General features: G+C 36.4%; 1 protein-coding gene, 1 non-coding gene and 1 pseudogene across 2 annotated transcripts; 1 reads left to right on the forward strand and 2 right to left on the reverse strand.

The window, feature by feature from the left end:
• Positions 1-8,100: 8,100 nt before the first annotated feature.
• LOC113338598 lies at positions 8,101-9,074 on the forward strand (annotated as a pseudogene).
• Positions 9,075-9,156: 82 nt separating this feature from the next.
• On the reverse strand, positions 9,157-9,229 carry TRNAK-CUU. The gene has a single exon. It is a non-coding gene; the product is annotated as a tRNA-Lys (tRNA).
• Positions 9,230-9,420: 191 nt separating this feature from the next.
• On the reverse strand, positions 9,421-13,892 carry LOC113339102 (transcription factor-like protein DPB). The gene is made up of 9 exons (XM_026584503.1): positions 13,350-13,892; positions 12,874-12,953; positions 12,688-12,731; positions 11,662-11,724; positions 11,317-11,463; positions 11,145-11,213; positions 10,877-10,975; positions 10,213-10,283; positions 9,421-10,052 (listed from the first exon to the last, which is right to left on the reverse strand). Exons 1-9 carry the CDS (start codon positions 13,661-13,663, stop codon positions 9,797-9,799), a joined length of 1,143 nt encoding a protein of 380 aa, XP_026440288.1. The 5' UTR covers positions 13,664-13,892; the 3' UTR covers positions 9,421-9,796.
• Between the last annotated feature and the right edge of the window lie 5,027 nt (positions 13,893-18,919).

Consider the following 18,919-nt stretch of genomic DNA (forward strand, 5'->3'; position numbering starts at 1 on the left):
CTCATAAGAAATCATTTCAACCGGTCTTTTTAATGTCCTTCCTTGGTGTTTTCATCACAAATCATATCCCTAATCCATTCAATGATTATAACCTAGAAACATGCAAATCCATTCAATAATTTTAACCTAGAAACATACAAATGATGGTAATAATAATTCAATAAAGGAAAGACATATTTTACCTCTCGAAGTAGACTTCGAATCTGGGTATCTCTGGATTCAAGGTAGAAGATAGATTTACAGAGAGACTTTGTTGAGAACAGAAAAAATTTATCCAGTCGCACTCTTTCTTTCTTTGAGTTGGATTCAAAATTTGATTCGACTCAAATCTTCCCAAAAATATTTGGGGTTTTGAAGAAATTAGATTTGATTGTTCTAGGACCATTTTTTCTAAAGGAATCGATTGGGGGGAGTTAATAAAACTGAAAAAGTTTCATTATTGATAACCACAAAGGAAGATAATACGTGCCTTTATTTCTCGGTCCTTTTCAGTTTTGAGTAGTTTCTGGATCTAATTATAAGTCGTAGAATTAATATGATTTAAGGGTATAAGATATGGGTGGAAATTTAGGGAGGTGGGGGAAAATAGAAACGAAAAAAGTACAGATTACTGCCGTTAATTATCGTGCACAAAATATTTGACTAATCCCAACTGCATAATATTTAATGACAGACATAATTCGTCCTTTTACCCGTATGGGAAGTGTCCAAAAAACCATGTTTTGGACTAGTGACATCTCACCAAAAAATTAATTTCAAATTCATTGCTGGTTGGGCTCAGTAGAAAAAATGACGCTAAAATGTGAAGATTATGTCAATATAACCATGTCAATGAATCCTACCCCAACTAATTTCATTATCATATTCATTATTTTTCTTAATTATTTCATTTGTATTTTCATTTTCTATTAATCAAAATAATTATTCTATTATTTATTTATTTTCCATAATAATAATTTATCTCCCTATATTAAATTAGGTTAATCATTTCTATCCAAAGTCACTTACTACAAGTTGAGGAACTACCATTTGAACAACAAGGTTAGCTAAGTTGGGTTAAATCCGACCTGAAACCGTAACTAAAAATACCGGGTATTACATTCTACCACCCTTAAAAGAAATTTCGTCCCGAAATTTATAATATACTTATAACCTCAAAATTCCACATAATATAAGTAAAACAATAAACAAAAAAACAATCCAACTCAGCGCACAACTAGTTATTCGCATGAATTCCACAAAAGAAATAAGACAACTTAAACATGGAACAAGCAACAGACTAATCAAATCAAACAAGCATGCATGGAAGCATACAGAAAGCATTTCATTTATGGTCCCATTCAAGATCTGAAGCCTAGAGCTCTGATACCAACCTGTAACACCGCTAATTCTGGACCAAGGTCAAATCCATATAGAGATCCGAACTCGAAGCTTTACTAGTCAGGACGAGACTACTGCATACATTTTTTTCTTTATTTATTATATTTTACCAAGCATAATTAAATTTAAACACAAAAATTATCTTTTTAAACATCTTTAATAATATTCTTAACAAACAATTACATGTCAGGCAATTACAAGATATATGCACACAATCAACAAGATAACTAACTTCTTAATTTCCACTTCCACGTTCCGTAATATCTACAAGAAATGTCAGTTGAGGTGACATGACAACTCAATAAAATGCATTCCCTTTCTCAAAACATGCGAAAAATTATCAATCAACCAATAAATCAAAAAGCACACACAACATGAGAATTCAACACAACTTCAAGGATTTACTTATACATCCATTAAACAAACTCATTCATTTATCTTTATGCACGAGTTTCCTCAGTTTGTGCCCCATATACCCTCTTATCGGGGTCATTCTGACAAGTTTCATGAGTTCCTCAGTTCGTGCCCTGCCAATCCGCTTATCGGGATCATTCCGATAAGTTGCACGAGTTTCCTCGGTTCGTGCCTCGCCAATATGAAGAAACATATCAATTTATTTATAAAATCATATTTTCAAACAACTTACATCTTAATGCTCTAAACCACATCATTAACAAGTTGTAATTTCACAACAATTCTCAATTTAGCAATCATACTATCAGTTCACATAAGAAATCTATAAATTCGTATAATATAATATACAAACTCCATTGAGGTTTAGCTTGATTCAACGCAACCATAATATTAAAAAGTTTATCATATAAAAGTTTCAAACAAAACCAACGCTTCAAACCATAGTTATTCAATTTACATTGCATCCTAAAAACTGGGCAGATTACATCATATCACCAATATATTCACCTTAAATTCATATTAACCTAGAATTGATCAAATTCAAAGCACAATGAAATATATCATACATATCTACAGTATTTGTTTAGACCATAATTTATTTAAACATCATTAAGGTTACCAAAATCAATCAAAAACATGTTAAAACGAAACAGTCCAGAAAATTCAGAAATCACATACAAACTAAAACAAACATTCAACGGCGAGTTTACGGTGGACTATTCTCAAATTTTGTCCACGAATTCCTAAACATGTTATCTATCAATAGAAGGCTTATCATCAATCGGATACTTATAGTTACACGCCTAAATTTCAGGAACCTAACAATGTAAAATTAAACGAAATCAAAATCAAGCATAACAAAAAACACAAAGAGAAAAGGGATCTAGCATTCTACTTTTTTTTAATACAACCTCTTACTGATTCTCCATAGCCTTCTTTTCTAAAATAAACCCATGCTCCATCTCCTTCTTCTCTAAATCCTTAGCTCATATTCATCTTCTTCTTCTCTACTAGTTTTTTTTTTTTTTTGCTAAGAAAAAAGGATATCATTAAATAAAGAGAAGGATTACAAAGTATGATTCAAGAATTGAGGTTGATCAACTTCCCATGTACCAGTTACACACATCTTCTACTGTATTTAGTGTTATAATTTTGAAAGTGGTAGTAAAAGTTCGTTGCTCGGACTTGAATAGATTTTAAAACGAAAATATATGTACAAATTTGTCACAAGATGTTCGAGAGGTATTAGGACTAAGGACTTGGCCAATTCTTCATGCATGTGGTATATTTTATTTATTCTTAACAATTACTGCTCAAAACATAAATATATGGACTCTTATTTTGCCAAAATAGATTCTTAGAATATTAGTTATAAATCGTAAGCATGGGACATCAAACATTTAAGAAAGCATGCCGCATCAAATAAAATGATAACTAATTAATTAAAATCATTTTTCAATTTTTAATCAGTGCAAAAGTCATAAAAAGAATAAATTAAATTTACCACAATGACGAAAATAGACTCCCTCCGTCGTCCCAATGTTGGGTTTAGCTCCTCATATTAATCGTAATCTCAAAATGTTTTATTATTGCTCCAAAGTTGATTACAATTGAGTAAACAATGCAACAGAGAAATCGCAACAGCAGTTCCTGTTGCGAAGACGATGTTGGACTGTTACAGAGAAACAAGTGGTGACGGAAAATTAAATGTTGTGGTTTACTTCTCTGTTGCAAAATATGATGAAGAAACTGTTGCGATGAAGATAAACGTTGCAGAGCAGTTGAAGAAACTGTTGCGATGAAGATAAACGTTGCAGAGCAGTTGAAGAAACAGTGGCAAATGGATGAAGGAACCGTGGCCGATTCCTTGTTCTTCACTGGCAGCAGCAGCAGCAGCAACAGAGTTCTGAAAACTCTGATTTCTGCTCCTCTGGCCCTCCTTTCGACTCCCAACTCTCAACAGCCCTTCTACTCGAACCAAGGAGTTAATTTATACCCAACATCAACATTTAATCCCTCGCAATAACTCCATATAATTCTCATTTACTCGGGAATATATTTTTTTTATTTTCTTCACTGTCAGCCAAGATATGATCTTTTCCACCTCTTATGCCTGCGAAAATGAGTTGTAATACTTCCATAAACCATATACAAACTTTATAATAGAAGATATCTTCCCCTGTTTGTTCACAAACTTTCCAAATTTAGCTCACAGTGCACCCGATAATATCTTCCCCTGTTTAACTTTGATTTCCTCCCACGGCTTACTTGGCCCATTCTTCTCGATCAAAATGCTTGTACTAACTCTGTTTAGTGTACTCAAGTCCATCCCAATGGATTTCGGGTGTTGACTCTCTTCAAAACAGCCCAAGAATTCAAATCAAAAATTCATGCAGATGTGAAGAACATTTCCCGCCAAAAAAAGAGTTTGAAATTTGAATAAGAAAAGAGGTGTCCCCCTATCATGTCTTGGTGTCCCCTTAGTAATTTGGGCTGAAATAGTAATTCTTGGGTTGAATAAAGTAATTTTTCTGGTTTCCTCCGGGACATTTATGGGACGTTTCCGGTACATTTCTGGGGTGTCTTTAGTACTTTTCTCCGGGGTGTAAATCATCACTTTTTGAGCAACTCTTTCCAGACAAGGGTATTTTCTCCAAAAACACCTAAACAAACATAAAAACACAATATTAGTACAAAAATAGAGTTCCAACAATACAGACATTGAGGACAAATTAGACACAAAAATGTGTCTATCATTTAGCGCATAATCATCCTTAGAGTTATAATCTCTATTAATGTACTCGAATTTAAAGAAAGATAAGTTGTTTGCAAGTACTAAGCAATCATCTAAGATAGAACTGGCAGCCCAACTAATTTAAGCTCCACCTTTATTCAAAATAGAAATAACGTTCATAGAATCACTTCTTATGCAGATGTGGTTAAGACCTTTACTAATGCTCCATTGTAGTGCTCCAAAGACTTCCAAACTTTCTGCCTCATCCACACTGCCGGTATACCCGTGAACTATTATGCATCCTTGATAATTACTTGTCATATCATAACATACAACACCAACACCAAAACTATTAGAGTTATCATCAAATGAAGCATCACAATACAAAATGAGTCGTCGGGCAATCCAGAATTAGATGACAATAGATTAGGCATACGCGCAGGAGCGCTCAGAGCAGAATTGTTGCCATTCAAGGAACACTTAGTTTCATTACATAGACTAGTGACCCATCTAGCAGTTGCAACATGATTAAGCATTTTATCCTGGAAGATTTTGTAGCATCTTTCCTTCCAGATACACCAAGCGGTCGTGAAGAGAGCAATTTGGATCACTGGAAATAGAGCTACTTAACCACTTTTTTATCCAATCCTTAATACTAATGTCATAATCAGCTTCTTGAATAACTAAGTGACCGTGAAGGGTCATGTACCAAACATCTTTAGCAAATTTGCACTTGAGCAGAATGTGTTTAGTAGTCTCATGACAGTGGTCTCAGAATCAGCTTCTTTCTCTACTAGTTTAAGGTTATGTTATAACTCCTTATTTTCATTACCTCCATATTTCCTTTTATAAACTACATAACTAATGCCATTAATAATAATACTCCTTCCACTAAATGCAGTATATCATATTTATTATTTTTCTTATTATTTTATTTGTCTTTCCATTTTCTATTAATAAAAATACTTATTATATTTTTTTTCTTCCATAATAATATATCCCTATATTAAAATAGGTTAATCATTTCTACCCAAAGTGACTTACTATTTATTAGTTGAGGAACTACAATCTGAACAACAAGGTTAGCTAAGTTGGGTTAAATCCGACCCGAAACCATTACTAAAAATATCGGGTATTACGAGAATGGTCATTGAATCACAACAAGAAAAAAACTTAGGCATTGCAATGTCAAGATCATAACTTCCATGAAGAACCACACATGCTCGCTGATGTTGTGAAGGATCAAAAAGATGAAAAGGTGGCACCATTATGCAAAACTTGATACTTAAAGCACAGTTGTAGAAGTGAAAACACAACCATGAAGTAGAGTTTACAACCAGTTGGTTGGTGGAAGCTCAACCCCTAGTTGCAAATATTTTATGATGTTGCACACTACAATAGAAGAAGACACATACGGAAAACGCTTCTGGAAATGTCCACCGTGTTTTAAGTTGGAGTGGACTGATTAAGTTTATGAACTAATTCCACAATCGTTATGTTGTCCTGTGCTTAATTAATGGAAACGTCTTTGTATTTGCACCATCCGTGTACTAGCATAACCAATTTGAACATTTTTTTTTGAACCAAAGTACATTAGATTAAATAAAATTACATTAGACTCAATTACAACTAAATCATAAAAGCGAGGTAATCAACATCCTCATTCATGGAGCGGCTGGTGGAGCATCTAGAAGGAAGAAGGCGTTGAATATGTGAAGTTCTCTAAGGTTGTTGAAAGATCAGGGATAAAAAATAAAATAGAAACAAGATAAAATCGTATATCGAAACGACTTCTGGCATCACCGGAAGGATCGGAACCACATTCGTAGGCCGATAATTTTTCTGGATAGGTCAAACTATTGGAAGCAAATGGAAAACGAAGACCTAGTGAGATCAAAGAAACTAGCGGACTGATCACTAATTAGATACAAATAGGTGCAAATTCTGACATGACTACAATCCACTTACTTCTCTCGCTCTGCTCGCGGTGTTCCTTACTCGCGGAGCGGCATACCGAAAAAGTAGATTCTCCCACCTCCGGTTATCTTTAATGCAAGGCTTCTCCCGTTCAGGCACGAACAAGATTAAAAAAATAAATGAAAAAGGTCTTTCGTTAGTTTGCTGCTATATCGCTACAGTTCTAAGAAACATTTCAGCTTCAGTTTCACCGTTAAACCTATTTCAATTAATCTGCATTAGCATACCAAAAAATTTGGTTGACAACATGAAAAATTGATTGAAAACGAGCACGCAATCCTTAAACATCACAATTTTTTAGATTTCCCATTTCTGCAGCCAACATTACAAAAACTCGTTACCAAAAAGTCATATGCGAAATATTCGTAACACTGTGGATATCTTCTCTTGTTTGAAAAACATAAGCTGTGCAAATTGCTAAATCTTCTTTTTGAGAAAACTTAGGACCACGAACTCTGATAGCCATTTTTTTCCGAAAGATTTTGAGATCGAAAGATGAAGATTAAAATGAAATTATAAAAAGTTATGGGTGTAGAAGGTAGAGAAGATTTAGTTTTGGAGTTGAAATTGGTTATATTTATAGGAAGATGAATTAGAGCCATCCGATGAGAGTAGTTATTGTCGGTTCAATCAAAGACGCTCGTCTCAATGTGAACCGACACTCGGCTCAGTATAGGCCGGCCAGCCTAAGGGCTCGGCTCCACCTGAGATGTGATGGATGAACTATTTGTTTGCCAATCCCATTGGATTTGAGGCAGCCTCAAGGTGGCCAGGCAAAAAAAAATATGTGTACATGGTTGGACTCCCGCTAATAGACCAGAGCATATATGATTGGAGTTTGGACCCATTCCCTTTTCTTGAATTATTTGTGCATAAACCCTAATCACAACTTCGTCGTCTATGTCCTCCTGCCGATTCCTTTACATCGTAAATTCGTGATCATTCAGTTTAATCCCATTTGCAAACATCATTCGTTCTTTGATCAATCGAAAAATAGCAGCTAGAATTATGAGTTTAATACCGAAGGTCAGAAACTCTCAGTCAAATCTCAATTCTATTTGCATTAGTTTCTTAAATAAAGTTCAGACCTTCAGAACTGCTGCTGCTGAAAGAACTGATTATCAAACTCAACCAAATCCTAACAGAGGTAATAACCAACTTCAGAATAAGGGGTTCTATCAAAATGAGTTGCACAAAAACCCCAAATCATCATATTTCCAAAATAGTGACAGTAGGAAGTTTCAACAAATCCCTAGTAGTAGGTATCATCCACAAGTACAGAACTTAAATCATAATGGGTTCAATTCAAATGATTTGCAGCATAATGCTAATGTATGTTATTCAAGGGGTTTTCAAACATCATCAGTGAATAGCGTGGAATTTGATCAAACTGAAGCGAAGTGTAAAATTGAGGAAATGGATGGTTTCTGTAATGAGGGTAATGTGAAGGAAGCTATGAGAGTTTTGAACTTGTCATATCAACAGGGTATTGAGATTGGTTTGCCAAGGTATTGTAAGTTGATGAAGGTTATTGGGGTAGTTGCTGCTAAAGAAGAGGCAAATTAGTTCATAATCATCTCATGGAGACAAAACACTTTCCGGAAATTACTGTACAGAACAAGGTCCTAGAGATGTATTTGAATTGTGGTTTAATTGATGATGCTCATGATTTGTTTGGAAAAATACCTGCTCGTGATCTGACCTCTTGGGACACCATGATAGTTGGTCTGGCATGGAATGGATATGGAGAAGATGCAATCGATTTGTTCACTGAATTCAAGGAGGCAGGAGGAAGACCCGATGGACAAATGTTTCTTGGGGTTTTTTACGCTTGTAGTAGGGTTTGTGACATTAATGAAGGAATGTTGCACTTTGAGTCGATGAGCAAGATTTCAGGTGTTGTACCCTCCATGGATCATTGTGTGGCTGTTGTGAAAATGTTGGGAAGTGCTGGACACTTAGATGAAGCTTTCGAGTTCATTCTAAATATGCCGGTTGAACCAAGTATTGATATTTGGGAAACTTTGATGAATCTCTGCAGAACCTGGAAACTGGGGACCTTTGTGCTAATATCGTTGCTCTCTTAGACCTCTCACGGCTAAATGTTGAATCGAAGGCCGGTCTTGTGCCAGTAAACCCCTCTGATCAAGTAATAGCCGAGATGCGAAGGAAGTTTTCAGGTCAGACACCTTTAGATTTATACAGGGATTGGGAAGGGAATACATCCTACCCTTATAATCACAAAATTAATACCCATTTGAAGATGCTGAGTGCACATATAAAAGGGTCGGGTTATATACCTGCACTTAGGTGCGCATTGGATGATGTAGATGATGAAAGCAAAGCTATAATGCTTCTCGCACACAGTGAAAAATTGGCAAGAGTAGTCAATAATCTTGTAATCGATAATCTTAGAATCTGTGTGGATTGCAATAATGCATTGAAGATTATCTCAAAGATTGTTGGAAGGCTAATCATAGTTCGCGATCCTAGCGGGCGGTTTCACCATTTTAAAAAGGGGTATGCGGCTGCAGGGATTACTGGTAAAGCGGTAGTAAGGGTTTTGTAGGTATTAAATCCTAGTTATGATCCTTCTCAGAGCTATAAACTCCTAGTACACGCCCAACCGCAGAGAAAATGGTCAAAAAAGACGCCCACCGTGGGGCTCGAACCCACGACCACAAGGTTAAGAGCCTTGCGCTCTACCAACTGAGCTAGACGGGCAAGTGGTATCATTTAGGTCTTACACTTTGTCCCTTTGTAATCCATTTATACAGAATGGTTTCTTCCAGAGCTACACGCTATGGCTATAAAATGAAGCCAACTTTTCGGTAATGTTAACAGGCGAGCAGGCAAAACAGTTCAAGCCAATGGTTAATAAAATTGTTCTTTGCTTGTTGCCTTGCTCACAACCAGGACTGAAATCATATTCATATTTGTATTGATCTGGTTAACTACATGGCTTCATTTCTCTGTTTATAATAAACTGCAGCAATAGCAATAAGAATAGAGAAGAAAAATAGTATAACGCACAATTGTGTCTGTATTGGATGATCTGGTTAACTGCATCTGTATCGGATGATTAGGTCAGACATATCACTAGAAAACACTATCCCCGTCCTAAGTCCTCCTTATGAAAGCAAGGGCTAAATTTCTTCCAAAGGAGGTCCCCGAGCTAATGAGATGAGAACAGTGGGTTGAAGCTGCATTCCTCCTCTGGCCAACTACTTTACACATTATACAAGAGAAGAAATTTTGGCCTATTGAAATAAATAACCTGTTGCATATGGATCAGTGCTCGTGCTTAACACGCGCTTTAAGAATTCCAGGAAGAGGGGGTGAAGTTGGTCCTCTAGTACTACTACTAGTACCCACGGCATTTGGTATCAAGATATGTGGAGTGGCAGGTTGGTCCACATCAACCATCATACAACCCTCACCACCTCCAGTTTCAACGACATCACAATTTGCATCATCGCTCTCAGGTCTTCCACATAAGTTCATCGACTTGAGAACGTAATTGTCATCATGCAGCTCAAAAGGGGTGCTGCAATTAAGGTATCAGAAAATGCTTGCTCAGTTTTGGAACTACCGAAATATTAACAGTTGTATTTCACATTTTTTAATGCTAAACAAATTTCATTGTAAGAATATGTGAAAGAACAAATAGAAAATGGATATCTTGTAAGTCTGTCATGTTCATGTACCTGTTGAAGTCAAAATGCACCAGCTGCATATCTTCTGATATTTCCACCTCGACAGTTGCATGTGGGCGCGTCTACATTTCAGAAAAAATCATAAATGAAGCTTGGATTGACAGTAATAGAACAATTCTCATTGTCATAACTGAACATTTTCCGTAGTAGAAATATATTTGCGGAATACCAAATACCATGAAAATATTAAACACAACTAGGCACATGTTTCAAATAGTTATCATTACTTGGCTAAAGTTGAGCCAGAAACAACTTTCATTATTTAACCAAAGCTAACAAACACAGTTTATTATCTTCTCAAGCACCAACTAAGGTCACAGGCATCCCCAGATAGGAGCCAAATTGACAAGTAGAAGAAGCTTCGGGACCTATATATGTGACACCTAAGTAAAATGATAGAAACATCCATTTCCTGGGGTCAATATGCCTAGCAATTCATGTAGTTGCGTGAGAACACCAGATGGATAACAAGCAAGTCTGACATTTCTTTTGATTGGTAAAGTTTACCGACAAGAGTATTCTTGTGTAACAAAAAATTGGGAAAGTGGAGCAGTTGGGGTCCAAAACTAGTTTTTTATTACAAGTGGAACATGTAAACATTACGAAACTAACTGAACTAGGAATATCTGGCAAGTAGAAAACAGCAGAGTTATACCTGAACCAGAATAAAAGGTAAAGACACACCGCCTGTAATGCCGTTTCCAGAAGCACATAACTGCTCATTTCTCTGTATCAGATTCTGAAGACCTACGAACTTGAAGGAAAGAGAAAAGAATTTAGTGAACAGCCATTAATGATGTTAAGGATTTGAAAAGAAACAACAAGTTTCGGATCAAGATATGTGTAATTGCATATCCCATTAGGATAGCAAATCTCTGGAAGAATGGAAGACAACGAAGAGTCTGAGACTGAACACAGCTTACTTGCTCCTCTAGTTCTTGCAAATATGCAGCTTTCTTTTCTATCCTGCTTCTAAGCCCAGCACGTTCAGCCTGTAATTGATAATTTTGTTTTTAAAAAGGATTATGGCTCGTTAGAGTTAGAAACATGAAAAATTTCATCACTTAGTTCTACTACCATATGATTAACTCGAACCTTAAGCTCTTCTACATCATGCACGGTAGTGCGAGGCAGACCCTTCCACTGTATTTCCTTTTTGTCTTTGGATATAATATCCATTGCCATAAGAACATTCAATGCATCATAAACCCTCCTCCGTATATTCTTCTCATCATATTGTTGCTGTCAATGTAAGAAAATCAACAGACTTAGGCATATCTCTACATATCATGTAGAAAGATCACTAATGTTTGTCACTGTACCAATTTTATCACATCATGTACAGTACACTAATAGCCAAGTCTTTTTTCTCACTAACTTCAATACAGTGTAGTACATATTATTGCACTTCTTCAATACCTAGTTCAGAATTATTCTTACCTGGTCCGGAGACCCAAGAATATTGGTAGGATCTGAGAATTCGGCAACAAGTTCATCTGCAACCTGGAAAATACTATTACAGTCAGTTTGTGCACAAAGCAAAGATCACATATAAACCATTTAACGTAGTTTCTTCAAGATATTATGAAGTAGTTACAAGTCAGTAAGCAAGTAAGATGCTGTACGCGACTGCTAGATAGAAAAATTCTAAGATTGGAAGTGAAACATATGCTTACCTGCCATAGTATATACACAAAAATTGTGTGTAATAGTAAGATAGGAAAAGAAGACTCAGACTGATGCATAGGTAAGAAGAGTCTGCATACTGAAAGATAACTGGAAACTGACCAAATCCAACTACAGTTCATTCAATCACTTAGTCTGGAAATAACCTGTGTGACTTTCAACCATCCCACCAATTATCGTTTGAATATTTGAACAGATAATTAATGATTACTTGAATCAAACAGTATAAGTTGACCAAAGAACAACACGTCCGCTTCAACAAACCACTTTGATAACGCAGGATAACTTTTGCTACTATACTTCTTAACATATACTTATGAAACCCATCCATATGTGTTATTCACAAATTAAACATTTTAAATCCCTTAAAATCATTGAACTTCAAGCAGGGGAAGCTAGGTTTTGGAGGAAGGGGGTGCAAAAATTCTTGGCAAGTTTGTTAGGGGGTGAAAAATGGGTTTAGAGGCTCATTTTATGGCAAAAATGCCAAAATTAGCCATAATTAGGCTTGGGAGCCAGCTGGGCTGGGCGTGTTCTAAGCTGGCTCCGCCCGGTTCTTCAAGTGAATTCAAGAATCGTAAACCACTATTAAGCTTAAGTAACTATTAATTTCAGCACCGAACATCATAAACCATGTCATTCATTGAACAAACAAAAGAACCTGCTAAGCATACACTCCATAGTAAAACAGATGCTAACTCATACGCAAGTAACTACCGAGTTCGCAAGCACAAAAAGCAGAAGAGTCACATACAGATAAATCCTAAGAAACCACCTCACCTCATTGTATGTTGTTCTTCCCTTGCTTTCAACTTTCTCACAAACTGAAACCATCACAACCATGGCAGACGATTCAAGTCAGGAAAAATGTGACCCAACGTCCAGCAAAGCTTAACATAAAGCTTCTGAAGATTTTCATCTCACAATCAAACTTTTCCATCCTCATGATCAGCAATTAAGACTCACCTTTCATACTAAACTGGCGAAGTCCCCGACCGTTCTTATCACCTCCTGCTGCCCTTTGACCTCTCTTCTTCTTCTTGCCACTACACATCAAATCCACAGAATATCAAACCATAGGGCCAATAATCCAATATCCAAGTAAATTCTAATGAATTGCAGTAAATTCTACAAGACAGACGAAAAAATGAAACAAGTCAACGGTTCTTCACAATAACAACATAGGAAACATCAAAATAACTCCATGGGCATGCACAGACATACTGCAATTCATTAGCAAACCAAGAACGAAATTGTTAAAAAATTTCAACAATTCCCTCCAAAACCAAGGGTTCCATTTGCAACCCCACAAGGAAATTGATAAAAAAATTCCACAATTCCCGCCACCAATACTTCAAAATTAAACTAACCTAAGCCCTAATTAAGAAAAAATCAAACAGAAAACCGAAACCAATTTCAATAAATTAAGAGAAAAAACTTACACAGTGGTATCCGGAGATCCAGCATCTTCACCTCCATTATTATTAATATCGAGATGATGTAATCTAGAAAAAGTGTTAGTATTATTTTTATCAGTTGAAGGAACCGCCACAACTGGTGGTTCACTTCTACTAGAAGGAGGAGAGCCACCGCTTCCATTGCTATTTGAAATCGATTGACCTCCTGAAACTGTAGTACCCCAGGATCTCGTAACCCCTCCTCCTGTTCCTGCTCCTACTACTCCTTTATTAGCTAAATTATATGGTTTTTTAACCCCATCTTCTTTATTTTGATTCCCACCACCAACACTTAACATTCTTTTTTCTTTTCTTCAAAATTTGACTTCAATTTCAGATCAATATCAAAATTTCAAAGAAAAATTAGGTATAAAAAAGAAGCCCAGATTAGATTTGATGAAACGGAGATAAATTATGTGGTTAAATCTAGAGAAGAATTGAAGTATTGGATTCACAAGTGTCTGTCGAGAAAGAGGGAAAAACAGATGAGGGTTTTGCTTTTTCGGTTAAATTAGGGAGGGAAGGTATAATGAGAAGGACCGCCAGATTGAAACGCAACATATAGGTTTTAGTAATTTTTTGTTTGGATGCGGAGCTACGGGTATTCGTCTCCGGGTGCATCTTAACCGTTTGCTAAATAAATCAACCCGGTTTAATATTTTTGACGGGTGGTTTTTAACATGTTTGGATACCAGTCCGAAGTGCTTATCTTGACAATGCCAACAACAGAAAAACTGCATGATCAAGAAGAGTGTAGATCACATTGGGAGTAAAAGGTATGCTGAACCAATGGACTGTGACCCATCTTTGAAGCAACACTGCATGATCAACAAAGAAGTTGTGGCGACTTGCCGTTAAAAGTCGCAGGAATGATGTTAATACAATCTTGGAACAGTCGTGGATTAGAGAATGATACGATAATTTCAACATTAAAATCATTCTTGTACAGTTGCAATCCTCCAATATTGTTTCTCAGTGAAACAAGATTAAATGAGAAAAACAACAGAAAAGTTTGTGATTCTCAACTACAGACACTACACATTTATAGCAGCTATCGAAAGGAGTGGAGGTCTTGCATTGCTCTGGCAGGACAATGTGAATATACAAATTCATTCACAAAACCAAAATCTGATTCATTGCACCATTGAAGCTCATTTATGCAAACCTAGTTGGGACCTCTTATGCATTTACGACCCACCTGCACATCCACAAAAGAATGGCTTTTGGATACAAACAAGCTCCATCATTGCTTCTATAAACAATCCATGGTGCTTAATAGGCGACCTCAATGTCTTAATGCATTCTTATGAAAAAAGTGGTGGATCAACAAGAACTGACATCAGTTGTAATGAATTCAGGAGCATGATTAGAGAAAGGGATATTTTAGATTTGGGATTTACCGGACCAGCATTTACTTGGTCAAATAATGCAGTCCAAACATCAACAATTTTTGAAAGATTGGACAGAGCCCTTTGTAATACTGGCCGGAGAATTCTCTTTCCTGATGCAGCTGTTCTTCATCTCCCAAGAATTGAGAGTGATCATGCTCTTATCATTCTCAACACAATGAGGAAACCACCAAAGAGAGTTCCCAAATATAAATTTGAGTTTTATTGGATTGATCATCCAGAATTCAAAGAAATATTGAAGACAAGCTGGGACAACACTGAAGGAGATACCACTACAAGACTACAAGATGTGGGTGAAAGTCTAAAGAAGTGGAGCAAAAGAACTTTTGGAGACACAAAGAGAGAAATTGAAAATGAGAAACAAAAACTTGTTGACCTGCAGGCTACAACTCATCCGACAGACATAAGAGAGGAGGAAAAAGAAATATGCAACAACATAGCTACACTGGAGAAAAGAGATAGGATGTTCTGGCAACAAAGAAACAAGTCTAAATGGATTCCATACATAGACAAAAATACTCAGGTATTCCATACATCTGTTATTCATCGAAGAAGTAAAAATAAAAATTTTGCTCTAAAAAATCAAGAAGGTGAATGGATATTTGATCACGAGTAAATTAAGGACAACCTCATCTCTCACTTTCAATCAATGTTTACTAAAGATGCTAATGTATGTGTTGACTCTTTTGTTCTTGATTCTGCCAATAAGATTTCACAATATGATTGCAGGAGAATAAGTTCAATACCAAGTGTTGAAGATATTTTTGATGTAATCAAAAAAATGGGTTCTCTAAAATCACCAAGTCCAGATGGGTACCCGGCGCTCTTATACAAAAAGTATTGGGAGATTGTTGGGCCTAAAGTTGTGCAGCTCATACAAGACTGCTTAAGATACTCTTCTCTTCCACCAGGTCTGAACAACACTTATCTAGCCCTAATACCTTTAGATGGTGGATTTTCGACAAAGTCTAAAATCGTAAAAGCATAATTGTACACATTCATGATCCAGCAATCAGATGAGTATTGAGGATCATGTCTCTCATTGAAGCATGAAAACATGCTGCAAGAGTCTCTGACTGAGTTTATTGTCTCTCAGAGCATACGTGAATATGCAGTCTCTCAACTGAGGCAACGACATATCTCATGGATACTGAGAAATTTCAGTAATTACGTCTATATAGAATCGGACGATTGTACGGCTCCTAGAAAGTTTGCCTGCTAGTATAGAGCAATAACGTCTTCAGGATGTAACAATGTTTTCCCTGACTATATAAAAGAAATATGACGCTTCAACAAGCTCATATCGCTCAATTCTTGAATAATTAATGCTCCTAGACGATCGTGCTAGTATAGAGCCATCAATTGATTATTTCTAAATCATTAGATTCATTAACTGAATCCCTAGAAAGTATTCTACATTCTTCATATTATTTCATTACTTCAATTCATGGTTCTTCCCAGCAGAATTCCATAGGTTAGTGATAAATATTCAACATACGAGTATCTGAGCCACTATCGAGTAAGCCCCGACCAAAATGGTCCAAGTGTACTGAGCAATAATGCACTAACAAGCATTTGAATGCACGAAAAAGCATTCAAAAATACGAAGGAACGATGAACCTATGCAAAATATGAAGAAAAACAATAATAATAAAATATTAGCTAAGGCGCTAGGGGACTGAGCCCACCGGTCGTCCAGTCATTCCGTGGCCGGTCCCACACCTAGTTCTTTATTTTATCATATTTTATTATTTTTCCTTTATCTCATGGAAACTCCTTCACTGAAAAGTGCCATCAGACCGGGCTTATTAGTCGGCCGACCATGCCTTAGCCATAGGCGGTCTCACACTTCATGATTCCTTATTTTATTATTATTATTACTTCCTTATGAAGTAATAATAAGGAAAAACCCTTATTATTATTATTATTATTATTATTATTATTATTATTATTACTTCCTTATTATTATTATTACTTCACACTTTATGAAGTTTCCCCGGTTTGAGCAAAAACCCTGATTTCTTCATACTTTCTCAAACGCGCATCAGAAAATATCAAAATTCTCAGGGCTGAGACACAAACACTTTGGTGACATGGGCATATTACCTTGACTGACCAAGGTTGGCATTTTGGCTTGCAAGAAGCCGGTCCCACATATTTTGACCTAATTTGTTCACATTATATTTAAATTCTTCCAAACAACTTGGAATTTCATCAAACGGTCGTCAGTCGATCCCACGACCAACCAGGGACGGTTCCATGACCCCTTGGTCGGCCCCTAATTTTTTCATAATAAAGTTTTATTATCTAACGCTCAGACGAGCGCTATTTTAATAAATGATTAAACCAGAATTTAATCATCCTTTCACCAACTGGTCTTCAACAGACTTTGTTATTTGCTCACTCGAGCATCTGGGCGCTACATGGTCGACCCATCATCCCATGTAGCCGGTACCTCCTTCACTCCGCGGTTGATTTTCAATAAATCATCAATTGATCGAAATTAGGATTTCGAATCCAAGGTTCATAATTCCAGATTCAAGCACTAAATTTTTTATGATGATCCCTTAATCAAACTTTAATTATTATATTCAGTTTAGTTGCCAATATTTTAAATTAATATTTTATTTGATCTGTTACCAATAATTCATCAAACGAGCAATATTTGCTCAGACTAAGGAATATTGGTTCAACTGAACAATATTTGTTCACCTTAACTATCAACATTTATTCGACAATGATAGCTCTATCTCAACAAACACATTCAATTCATGAGTCCCAGAACATTTATTCGACTCAGTTAGATGAGTTACCAAAGTAGTGGGTGGACAAATCAACCAAGTTTCTGCACGATGAGCAACTGGTTTTAACACGATTTCCACTTCCCCACTCTTCGACTCCAGCAATTGTCGCACTTCATGGGATCAAGGTGTCTACAATTCTTGCAATATAAAGAGGTTTCTGAATCATGATTGAAACAACAGACAACAAGTGAACAAAAACTCAGCGTCTGAACAATTATTATCAACAAAGCAAATTCAATCAATCAGAACTTATATTATTTCTTCACGCAGAATACACAACACACCTACAATTTCGATCACCATTGATCTCACACATTTCTCAGCTTCCCTCCTATAGATCGACCCATCCTCTCTTGTGACCGAATTGACTCTGGAACGACCATTGTCTTGGTTTAGGCCGGAGTCATACAGATTGATCTCTCGAATTCAAAGCACTCCGTTTTTGCAGTGCATCTGTATGAGGTTAGACAGTTCACTCGGTTCAAGGAGTTTCATCCGCACGGTCGTCTCCTCAATTCCTTTAAAAACTAGCAACTCTTTTTTCCCCATCTAAAGATTGGCGACCACAGTGGGAGATCATTCTCTCGGTTGCAATCTCACATTTTTGCAAGATGGCTGGTCTTAGGTCCGGGTTAGTTACGAATGCAAACTACGCTAACACTAGAAGCGATAACAATGATAGTATTCCAGAAACCATTCCTGCTTCCAACAATGGTGGTGATACTACTTCTCCTCAAACCAACACTGGAAATCATTCTCTCTTCGACCAGCATCCCGAGGAAGTCAGAGAAAATCCGCCTACCATAGGTGATCTCATGAAGGTGCAAGAGACTCTTTCAAAGAATCAAATTTACATGGATGCCACTCAGAAGGAGTTATGAAATTATCTCAAGACTCTTACAGACAAGATGTCAGAGAAAACTCAGGAGAAAGAAAAAGCTAAAGAAACAAAAAAGGTCACCCAAAGGGAAAATGTAGCCATCCCTTATCTCGCGTAATTCGTAATGGCGAAATTACCCTTATATATTCGTAGGATATGATAACATTGTTACCCTCCAAATGAAATCGGAAGCCAAAATATTTCCCATACTTCTAATTGTAGTCGGTGCAGTATTAGAATGATTTGTGTTTCATTTTTTCCATTTCTTTTTCATTTTTGAGTTGTTAGAGTTATAGAGAAGAAGGTGAAGGAAAAAAAGAGAAAACCCATTTTATAACTACAAAAATGGATGGATACGAAGAAGAAGGTGAGAATCATGACGAAGAACAAAATGTTGAGGGTTCACGACCGTTTAGAGAAGACGATTTGGGGTATATGTTGAATGATCCAAACTTTTGTGGA

This window comes from Papaver somniferum, unplaced genomic scaffold (genome assembly GCF_003573695.1).
Source record: "Papaver somniferum cultivar HN1 unplaced genomic scaffold, ASM357369v1 unplaced-scaffold_19, whole genome shotgun sequence".
Lineage (NCBI taxonomy): Eukaryota > Viridiplantae > Streptophyta > Magnoliopsida > Ranunculales > Papaveraceae > Papaver > Papaver somniferum.